The sequence below is a fragment of the Balaenoptera ricei genome, chromosome 12, assembly GCF_028023285.1.
Source record: "Balaenoptera ricei isolate mBalRic1 chromosome 12, mBalRic1.hap2, whole genome shotgun sequence".
NCBI lineage: Eukaryota > Metazoa > Chordata > Mammalia > Artiodactyla > Balaenopteridae > Balaenoptera > Balaenoptera ricei.
In genome coordinates, this window is record NC_082650.1 from 39,253,688 (window position 1) to 39,265,716 (window position 12,029).

Here is a 12,029-nt window from a genome sequence, read left to right on the forward strand (position 1 = left end):
GCCTACAGATCAGAAGGGTCAGCTGGAAAGTAGCCTGTTGTTGATGGACTCTTCCCCTTTTAGTACTGGTGCTGCCGTTTACTGCCATCCTTCTGTGTAACCGTCCAACACCCAAGGGGGAGGGGGGTTGTGTTCCTGCCTCTGTCTGAGGCTAGAACAAAATAGAAAACAATTCTGGATGAGATAGAGTGGAAAGGAGAAGAACTAAACTCAAGATTTCTCCAAACTGTTTTCATCACTGAAAACCCAATGATTAAAGTCAGTTGACATCATGGATGATGAAATCAGAATAATCCCTTGTTGCTTCCCTTGGCTTCTTTCTACCCACACTTTGCTTTATTCTACTTCCTAAGCCCTTAGGCTCACATGGATTTGGCCAGCACGCCCCTCACCCCCATATCCCACATACTGCTAGCTGCAATTGTCATTCTCTTTCCTGGCCATCTGCAAGAAGTCTGTGGTTGGTTGACAGAATGCAAATGGTAGGATGGACCACACTGAAGTGTCAGTAGGGGTCCGTCATGGTGAGAAGGGGCTAAACTCACCATCTCTTAACAAAACTGCTACCTGGGAGCCTCGGCTCACTGGGCCCAGAGCTCATGCTGTATCCAATGCGCACACTGCCTCGCTGGGCTTTAACTCCTTTCCTGTGTTGTTTTCTACTCTGACAACAGAGCTGCTACCTGGAGGCACTGCCCTAAAGAGTAACTGTGCCATCTCAGGAGAGTGCTAGCCTCCAGAGTAAGGGCAAGTGGAAAACCTCAAGACTTTAAGAATCACAAGGCTCTCTGTGGTGTTATTAACACACACACACACACACACACACACACACACACACACACACACGAGTTGGTTACTTTGCATATTGATAAGCTCATGTTTTGAAACCTGTTACTACATAACAGTTTTTCCAAATACTGTGCACATCCTAGATTCCTATAAACTGAACACTTTGACTTTCCATGCCAGGCTTTTTTTATTATCATTTTAATAATGGCTTATTATGTGCCAGGAAGGATTTCAAGTGGTTCACATATATGAACTTATTTAATTTCCACAATATTTCTGTGAGGTCTTTTGTTGTTGTCTTGATTTTACATGTGAGGAACTTGCTGGTTGTTGCCAAGGCTATCTGGCTGGAGAACCCATGTCCATACGTATTGTATTAGACTGCCTCACAGTGTTTCACCTCTGTTCCTAATCACATTCTGCTTGTTTTAATAAATCATCATCCTCTATTCTTTAGGCCCCATCAGCTTCTTCCAGTGTGTCTACTTGGATGGCTACAATGGCTATGGATTTCAGTTTCCTGTCACTCCTGCACACCGCCCTGGAGAGAGCTCTGGCCAACCAAGTTCTCCAGGAGAGAAGCAACAAAGACAATAAGACACATATACACAGCCCTTACAAGTGCTTTAAGACTTTGAAAATAGGATCTTCTGTTTGTCCAGAGTGGCACGTGCAATTGAAATCATATAGTCCGGGGAATTTCTTTGAAAATATTTTACTCTTCTGCCTGGTGTAGAAAGAAAGAATGAGCAAAGGGATTGAATGATAAGTAGACAAGTTGGAGGGTCTGGCGCTCAAGAATCTGTCTTTTGTTTGTTGCTGGGTGTGGGTACTTATATTTTTCCATTTCCACTCACTGTAGGGTTGTTCACAAATTAAGTTAAATTTTACTTAATAATGGTCTTTTAAACATAATTGATACAATGACAAAATGAAATTTCTGGCTTCAGTTAGATATTTACTTTTAAGTGAAAACACGGACTATGCTTTAAGTTTAAAGGGTATAGGAGCTTATACAAAAGCTGCTCTTTTGCATCATGTAGGTATCTAAACTCAATTTACCCAGTAAGCTGATGTTTAATAGTTTTTTTTTAACATCTTTATTGGAGTATAATTGCTTTACAATGGTGTGTTAGTTTCTGCTTTATAACAAAGTGAATCAGCTATGCATATACCTATATCCCCATATCTCCTCCCACTTGTGTCTCCCTCCCACCCTCCCTATCCCACCCCTCTAGGTGGTCACAAAGCACTGAGCTGATCTCCCTGTGCTATGCGGCTGCTTCCCACTAGCTATCTATTTTACACTTGGTAGTGTATATATGTCCATGCCACTCTCTTACTTCGTCCCAGCTTACCCTTCCCCCTCCCCGTGTCCTCAAGTCCATTCTCTACGTCTGCGTCTTTATTCCTGTCCTGCCCCTAGGTTCTTCAGAACCATTTTTTTTTTAGATGTTTAATAGTTTGATTTGATTTCTGTCTGTCTCTATTTTAGTTGTGACTATGCTCTAAAAATGAGTAACAGTTGCACCAAAGAGTGCTTTAAGTTCCTTGTGATGCTCTTTTAGAGCTCAGAATATCTCTGACCTTTAGACATGATAAGATGGAGTAGAAATGTTTGATGAATCTTATCTCTAAGATTTGTCTTGAATTACTATTAGGACATTCACTCCAGTGGAAACACACTATCCAATTAGGCAAGTCTGGTGAATCATTTGTTTAAGTATAAGCAAATGAGATGTAGAATTGTCAGATTTCTCCAGACTGTGCCCTAGTGAAAGTGTCACCTGGGTGAAATTTTAGATCAATCACTAAATTTGGGTGACAGATACAAGAGTATTTTCATTTCATTTTAATAGGATCATTCTATGGAGTTAAACAGGTTTTATTTCTCAAAACAGAAAAGTATGAATGTCATTAGAGGTGAAGGAATACGTTTTAACCGTAAGTGCTTCATGAGATGTCTTACTTATTTTTTAGGTAATTGGTTACCAGTGTCAATGAAATGAATGACCATCTTTAACTTATTTGATGATGCATCACTGGGAATAACTACTATAGTTTTGCCATCCTTTTGTCTCCCAGTGATGTAAACACTTGTGTTTTTTACCACATTTTTCTATCAACTCTAAAAGTCATGCCAGGGAATTCCCTGGTGGTCCAGCGGTTACGACTGTGTACTTCCACTGCAGGGGGGAAGGGTTCCATCCCTGCTCGGGGAACTATGATCCCGCATGCTGTGTGGCGTGGCCAAAATAATTAAATAAATAAAAGTAGAAGTCATGCCACTGTGACCTTTATCATGTTTACAGTTGCAATTCAACTTATGACACATTAACTCAGGAAATAAATTGAGTTATTCTTTCTGGCTTTATAATTATCTTCAGCAAAGTCTGAAGTAGCCAGAGCCGACACTAGCCAAGTCATTTATTTTCAAGGGCTGCAACTAAGTTCTTTAGGTCCAAGATGTAGAACTCTGTTTTACTAGAATATCATTAGGGTAGGGCATCAGTAACATGTTAATTATTAATAATGAATTTTCAGTGACTTTTGTGAAAAGTTGATCTTGGCCACAGGCTGATGGACCTAAGTTACACCACAAAAGCCAATGGTACAATGAACCAAGATTAATGACACTCCTTATGGGGAGGTGCCTGGAAGTGTGTAACTTCCGTACTGACCAGATGGTACCATCTTGTAAAGCCTCTTCGTGTAACAATGGAAACTTGTGGAAAGGACAGTGGATGAAGCTTATTGCTCAACTGCTGCCCCAGCGTGTCCAATTTAATGACTAAAGGAATAGAGAGCAAATATGACAGTTTTCTCAATTTCATAGAGAAGAATGGTTTCATTCTTTTCCTTCAGTGACTATTGAGCATTTACTCTTTCTAGGGCACTGTGTTAGGCACTGGACTATACAAGAAAAGTATCAGAGACAAATTCTTTTCCCAGTGCTATCCTGACACAATATGTGGCCTTGGGAAATTTGCTAAACATACTGCGCTTGTTTCCCTGTGTGTAAAATAGGGATTTCAGGACAAACAACCTTATACCTCACAGACGTACTGTGGAGACTGACAAAATATCTTAATGTGGATATGACATAAAAAAAATTTTCTGAAATAATACTTTTGGACGTGGCACTACTTTTCCCTCTGAGTGCCTTTCTATATTATATTATTGTTTCTTTCACGCTCATTATGAAAACTGTTTGATAAAAAAATAAAATATGACAATTTCTTGTAATTAGAATTAGACAAATGATTTATGATGTTAACGATATTAATAATAATTGTTAAGGTTTATCTGCTTAAAGTTACAATGATAATAGCACATGAAAAATACTAACTAAACTCTCATCTGTTCGTACGAGTCCATCAAATAAAGTATTTCTAGCCCTTTCATGTTTGTGCTTTACATTTTAAAAGGAAAAGATAAATGGTTGGTTAAAAGTCATTGTCTTTAGTAGTTCACTCATAATTCATGTCGTATTGGTCATGAATATGTAAGTAGTTAATAACTGTTTTAGTTCTTCATTTTGTCTAATTGGTATGAGCTACCCATCCCAACTCTTTACTCTGCCCCACACTTTACCTCTTATTAATAGATGAAGGTCTATAGAAAATAAATAACTACCCAAGGTTTTAAATTTACGTTTAGTTTTCATAAAGCCTGATAATGGGGCAAGACTTTTTAGAAATAATTCCCATGAAAAGTGCTGGTATATTGTTTCCTTCTGGTACATCCCTGTCAAAACGCCTCATGGAAATATTGTGGAAACTAAAACTGTATATTGAGGGACTCATATTATTTCTTTGAGTTATTTTACTGGAAAAATCAAAGAGAATAGCCAATATTATTGCTGATTGAAAACTCAGAGACAATCTAGCCCAACTGGCAATACAGAAAACAAACCTAATCCCTATAGAAATGCATAAATTTGCCCACTCACCAACCGCGTCAAAGCCAGGCCTAGAACATTAGTCTGCTAGCTCCCAAATGCCTTTAACTTTGTCCTTAGGGTGCTGTTACAAATCTTGGCTAGTTTATCCGGCGTCTCAAAATTTATTTTTAAATTATAATCAGTGTTAGAAATGTAATCCTGTGTGCAAAGACTTGCTTTTTTCTACGTGAGAGCCTAAAAGGACCTTAAGAGTTTCATTCCTTTGCTTTAGAGATAAAGAAACTGAATCTCAAAGATGTTAGGTGACGTGCCAAAGGGATTGCTAGCTAGTAACAGAACTAGATTGAGAACCGGAATCTTCTGTTTTCTAATCCGCTGCATATAACCCACGCTGTGTGACCCCATATAAGTCTCCACCATCATCAGCTTCCTATGTAATTTACACACTCATTAAGATGTGGAAACTCAGCACAATTTTCCAGGAACTGGCTTTCTGACAACACTCTTTGCCCTGCTCCTTTCAGGCCAATACTGCTGCTACCCTGTACCTGTTCCCCTTCAATAATCATATATGTCCATAAAACATTTAGAAATTCCTGTGGATGCTTCCCTTTGTGTGTAAAAATAGTTTTATTTTTCCACACAATTTAACTGTAAAAAAGTCAAAAGTCATTGAAAGACCCCAAATAAAAAGAAAACAACTCTCTTTAAATTAATCTCAATGCATCCAAAGATGCAGGTTAACAAAATAAGTAAGAAAAACAGATGCTAACAAAAACACATTTAGACTCTAAAGGAAAGCTCAAAATAAATGATGAATTAGTGCATATTAATAATTAAGAGTCATACAAATTTCAGAAGAAGTGCATGTTAATAAAGTGGTAATAGCAAAAAAATTATTGGTTTCTCATACAGCCATGTTCAGTTCCAGGCCATGTGCCCTCTTCAAGATCATCAATTTCTGAGTCAATTCTCCATGTTGAAATTTTAGCAAGAACTAACTGCTTGCATCAGGTCATTAGGGTATTTTACTTTTTTCCCCCACTACATCCAAAGCTCTCTTAAATAAGTTAATAAGAGGTTGGGATCCCTCTGAGCAGGAGGGATCCCTCAGGATCTCTCTGAGTAGAGTTTCCAGGTCAGATATGTTTTCAGAACAAGTCTGCTGTGGTAGAGAGCCCTGTGGCCTAAGGGTCCTCAAAGTTGAGGTCAGATTCTAATTCTAGAGTAACTCTGGTCATTCATCTCCTCTGTTCCTCAGTTCTTCATCTCAAAATAAAAACAAATGTTCCTGCCACACAAGGTCATTCATCTTTGGTGAGGAAAGTTACAGGAAAGTACCTTGGAAAGTAATATTGTTAAGACCTTTCAAACTCCCTTCTGGTTTTGTTATTAAATGGTCCAGCTATGCTCTGAACTGGAGACCTAGCGTTGCTAAGTGTCATGAGCTAAAGCATCAAATGAAAGCCAGACTGGCATGAGACAAACACAAAAATGGGAACATCACCACTGGCAAAGAAATTTTGCTTTAAAAAAATTCACTGTTTTGTGTTCTTTTCATGGAGCTGCTATAAATCAGTGACAGCAGAATATCCTTCAAACCACTGAATCGGAACCCACGGAGCTTGTAAGATATCTGTGAAAAGGTAGTGCTCCGAATGTAAAGCTGAGACAGAACACCAATTGACTCATGTGCCCTAGACACTGCCACAGAATTGAACATTTGTTAGAAGGTCTGAAGGTGTTTCAGCAATGTAAGTTAGTGAAGGCAGTGTCAAAATAAATACTACTGCATCTTAAAACAATTAACATATGTCTTGGCTTAGAGAAGAACTCTCTCTCCCTCTCATATTCAGAATTCAATGGCAAATCATTTGTATATTTGTATATATTTGATGCCATCATGGACAGAATTGGGATGATCTGAAAGGAAAGTACATTCTTTAAAAAGGAGGCACTATTTTATAGAAAAGACAAGACAGCTCTGAATTCCAGCAATTTTGAGGGACAAAGGTAGCAAACAATTCAATTTTTTCATCTTTGGAACATCTACGCGTGAAAAAATATTTTTAAAATTGGGAATGCATTAATGTTGCTCAAAGTCAAAATGGTACTAAAGGTATACATCGAAAGTATCATCTCACCCCATCCTTGTTGCTTCAGTTTCCCATCCACTCCTTTACTTCCCACAGCTAATCACATTGACAGAGTCTTGTGTATTCATCCTATGAAAATACAAATGTAAACTAATACATGTTCTCATTTTGATACTTCTCTTACACAAACAGTACATAACATAAACATTGTTCTGTACCTTCCTTTCTTCATCTAATGTATCTTCAATAATTTGTTTATGTCAGTATATACAGAGCTTCCTTATTAATGTAGACAGATATAGATAGATAGATGTATTTTATGCACACATCTTGAGTGGAGAGCTGGAGGCATCTATGAAACCACCACTCAGGTCAAGATATAGAACCTTAACAGTGCTGCAGAAGCCTCATTCATATCTCATCCAGTTAATATCCCCTGGATAACCACCATTCTGACTTTATCATCAAAGAAATGTCTTGACTGTTTTGACCTTCATATAAATGAAATTATAAATTATGCATCTTTATATCCAGTTTCTATTCTATGTAATTATCATTACACAGGTTAGACTCGTTCATATTGTTATTATTTACATTCTAAAGAAGCAGTTTATTCATTTTCATTGTTTTATAGTATTCATGTATGTATATACCAAAGAATTTATTTATACATTCTATTGTGGGTGGGTATTTGGACATCTCCAGTTTTTGTCCAGTGTAATAGCACTGCTATAAATATTCTTGTTAGTTTCTTATATTGCATACATATGTACATGGATGGGGGGAGGGGTTATAGCTCAGAGGTGAATTGTTGAATTACAGAGTATGAGAATGTTCATTTTTAGTAGATAATTCCAAACAGTTTTCTAACTGGTTGTAACAGTTTGCACTCCAACAACAGAGTACGAAATTTCCAGCTGCCTCAATCCTTGCTTATACTTGCTATTGTCATTTTGTTAATTTTAACTCCTAGTGGGTATGTAGTCATACATCATCACTCATGTAAATTGGATTTCCCTGACGACCAATGATGTTGAGAACTTTTAATATCTTTATTGATCATTTGGAAATCCTCTTTTATATAAAACTTGCTTAAATTTTGTGGACTTTTGTTAAGTAGATTTTTGTCTTTTTTTTTTAAAGGAATACCTTTGGCTTCACATAGGTCTAGTTTTGAGTTTTCCTATTTTCTTTGTTTCCACGTTTTGCCGAAGATACAAGATTTTGGATCTTTTTAGTTTGTTTATTTATTTTGTTCTCATAGTTGTTCCATGTAGTTTCCACGAAGTGTCAAGATTTGGAACTCAGCATACACCATGTTTCTATTAGAACCAGAATAACATTCATTTAAAGAAAATAAAATTATTTTTGAAACTAGAAAATAAATTGAATTAAATTGACAGTTCTAAATGGCAGTACTCTATTGCTAATGCCAGTATAAAGTTTTTTGATGACTGAACTATAATGCACAGACTTTTATAATTAATAATCATTTGTTTCTTTTCAAGTTAAGTTTCATTTGGTGTGGATGAGGAAATTAAGCAAACTTTTTTGAGAGATGAAGAAATTTTAATTTGTTAACTGCTACTTTCTTTAATTCTGAGGATGGTTAGGCAAAGATTTTCCAATGGGTCATTTTGAATAACAAAAGTCTGGTGCCTACATTTCAGATATCTGGAAATAATGCCCACTTTTAATCTCATTATGAGTCATATAAAAATATTTTAAAGAAATCAAAAGGTCATGATTCACATCATTAACACCCTCAACTTTAAAACTGCACCTTTGATGTAAAGCAGTCTTTAGTTCTTCTTAGTTCAAAGGAATCTTTGCTTGAAATTGATGATAAATCCCATTCACATTTCATTTTATTCAGTTCCATTAGAGCTTGTAACTAACCCCTTGTCTAGTGAGGAAAGAACTTATCACATGTATGCCTAAAATGACTTAGCTAGACCGCTTACCTCTGCTAAAGCTGTTCAACATGAAAAGGCTGAAAATGACTTAAATCCATGTTGTTAATATCCATCGTACTGAAACTTGCAATTATAAATCCAATTACAAAGTATTTTTTTCATCTGTTGAGTGGGAATTGGTAAATGTTATTTGTCTCATTGGCTATTTCCTATTACTTTCTACTACAACATTATGCTAAAACAGAATAAAAATAAAGCATATTTAGTGTGATTATTGCTTAGAGCACATTTTGAGAAATAATATAGAAATCGTGCTTTACATTTTGTGTACAATGGCCAAAAATAGCACATTTTATATAAAATGGAATGTCTACAGTAGAAAATGGGACCACAACATAGTTCCATTTTCTGTAATTTAATTTCAGTGGTACCACCTTTAGTCAAGTAATGAGCAGCCTTTTGAAATAGAGAAAATAATTTTGAAACAGAGTGAAAGATTTTTATTCTTTGATTACTGGGCCAATTTTTTGGTATATAAAGATACTTTTCACGTATCTAAGAGGGTAAAACTCAAACCAGATTAAAATAATCACAATCTTTCCATAGTAGATTAATAATAGAATGTATTAGTAATTAAATTAAAAATCAAAAGAATCAAGATACTAGCTGATAGTTAATGAGGAGATAGTTTGTTTTGTAAATGAAACATCAACTTGATAATGACAGGAACAAGTAACTTTGTCTTTCAGAAATGATTGGTTACATTAAATTTTTAAAAAATGAATGTTTAAGAAACTTATTATGCATTTCTTTTTTAAAAAATATTTGTTTGGTTGTGCTGGGTCTTAGTTGCAGCAGGTGGGCTCCTTATTTGTGGCTCCAGGGCTCTTTAGTTGCGGCTCACCAGCTCCTTAGTTGTGGCACACAGGCTCCTTAGTTGTGGCATGTGAACTCTTAGTTGCAGCATGCATGTGGGGTCTAGTTCCCTGACCAGGGATTGATCCTGGGCCGCCTGCATTGGGAGCTTGGAGTCTTATCCACTGTGCCACCAGGAAAGTCCCTATATTTCTTACTTATAAAATAATATTGATTTGAAAAACAATAAAGTAGTTATGAATAGCTTTAAATGCCTAGAGAAAAATATTGTGAGTATAGAAATTTTGAGTTTGAAGAGATAAACCAGTAATTTGACAAACAGGATAACTAAAGTTCAGAACAGCTTATTGATTTGCCTAAGATCACAAGCTTGTTCCAAGCAGAACTGAAATGTGATGTGATTTTTGATAGCATATAGCCAGCAAAATGAAAATCAAGTGATCTACCTAATTTTACTTCCTACAATAATATTAATTTAACGATATGATTAAAGATTTGCTATATTTTATAAAATTTGTTATTAAAACCAATTATTTATACTGTGTTTAAGATGCTCACTGCTGGGAATTCCCTGGAAGTCCAGTGGGTAGGACTCAGCGCTCTCACTGCCGGGGTTCGATACCTGGTCAGGGAACTAAGATCCTGCATCCCACATGCCGCACCAGGCAGCCAAATAAATAAATTTTAAAAATTTCTTCAGTTTCTTCTGTTACATTTACTGTTCCCTTCTGTTAAATAATTAAATGATATGTTCTTTATTTTAAACTTTAAGACAAGGACCACTGTAGTGTTTTTTTATTGGTCACAATTGTGCATTTTTCTTAAATAATCTTTCAGATAGGAGCCCTCAGTCAAGCGGTATTTTGCAATAGAGTGAGTGTGAGGATGATAGCCATGCCTATCTAATCATCCACTTGTGATGAAACTTCAAGTTCCGCTGAAACTCACTCCAAAATCAGGAAATGTTACGTCAACATTTGGAGGATAAGTATTCCTTTTTTAAAATTTTTATCTTTTTGGAGTCTTCTTTTTTTCTAATTTTTATTTTATATTGGGGTATAGTTGATTAACAATGCTGTGTTAGTTTCAGGTGTACAGCAAAGTGATTCACTTATACATATACATGTATCTATTCTTTTTCAAGTTCTTTTCCCATTTAGTTTAATACAGAATATTGAGCAGAGTTCCCTGTGCTGTACAGTAGGTACTGTTGGTTATCTATTTTAAATATAGTAATGTGTATAAGTCATTCCCAAACTTCCCATTTATTTCCCCCCCCCCACCTTTCCCCTTTGGTAAGTATAAGTTTGTTTTCTATGTCTGTGAGTCTGTTTCTGTTTTGTAAATAAGTTCATCTGTATCATTTTTTTTTTTAGATTCCACATATAAGTGGTATCATATGATATTTGTCTTTCTCTGTCTGACTTACTTCACTTAGTATGATAATCTCCAGGTCCATCCATGTTGCTGCAGATGGCATTATTTCATTCCTCTTTTTTTTTTTTTTTTTTAGTGGGATCCTGGAATAGAAAAAGGAGATTAGCAAAAATGAAGGAAATCTGAATAAAAGATGGGTAACAGTAGATAATAATGTATCAATATGGATTCATTAATTCTGACAATGTGCACATTAATGTAAGCCGTTAATATTGATAGTAGGGAAAACTGGGTATGTGCTATATGGGAATTCTCTCTATTATCTTTGAAATTTTCTGTAAATATAAAACTATTCTCAAATTAAAATTTTATTAAAATTAATTACATCAAAATAAATCTATCAATTCAAAGTAATTCATGTCAAACTCCTCAAAGGATTTTCCCCCCCACTGGCAGTAATGCCAATTACAAAAAATTTTTTTAAATTGGGGTATAGTTGTTTCATAATGTTGTGCTTGTTTCCACTGTACAGCAAAGTGGAGTTCCCTGTGCTACACAGCAGGTTCTTATTAGTTATCTATTGTATACATATTAGTATCTATAGGTCAATCCCAATCTCCCAATTCACCCCCCACCTCACTACTTTCCCCCCTTGGTGTCCATACGTTTGTTCTCTACATCTGTATCTCTATTTCTGCCTTGCAAACCAGTTCGTCTGTACTGTTTTTCTAGATTCCACATATATGCGTTAATATACGATATTTGCTTTTCTCTTTCTGACTTACTTCACTCTGTATGACAGTCTCTAGGTCCATCCACCTTTCTACAAATGACCCAGTTTTGCTCCTTTTAATGGCTGAGTAATATTCTATTGTATATATGTACCACATCTTTATCCATTCATCTGTTGATGGACTTTTAGGTTGCTTCCATGACCTGGCTATTGTAAATAATGCTGCAATGAACATTGGGATGCATGTGTCTTTTTGAATTATGGTTTTCTCTGGGTATATGCCCAGTAGTGGGATTGCTGGGTCATATGGTCTTTCTATTTTTAGTTTTTTAAGGAAC

The 12,029-nt window shown here is 35.9% G+C and overlaps 1 protein-coding gene across 11 annotated transcripts in view; it reads left to right on the forward strand.

Moving 5' to 3' along the window:
- Nucleotides 1–4,191, forward strand: part of TRDN (triadin) — a 377,672-nt gene extending 373,481 nt beyond the window's left edge. For all 11 annotated transcript variants that reach the window (XM_059941303.1, XM_059941308.1, XM_059941304.1 and 8 more), the window contains one exon: nucleotides 1,247–4,191. In XM_059941303.1, the coding sequence (XP_059797286.1) occupies nucleotides 1,247–1,386 (140 nt within the window). In that variant the 3' untranslated portion in view covers nucleotides 1,387–4,191. The remainder of the gene's footprint in view (nucleotides 1–1,246) is intronic.
- The last annotated feature ends 7,838 nt before the right edge of the window (nucleotides 4,192–12,029 follow it).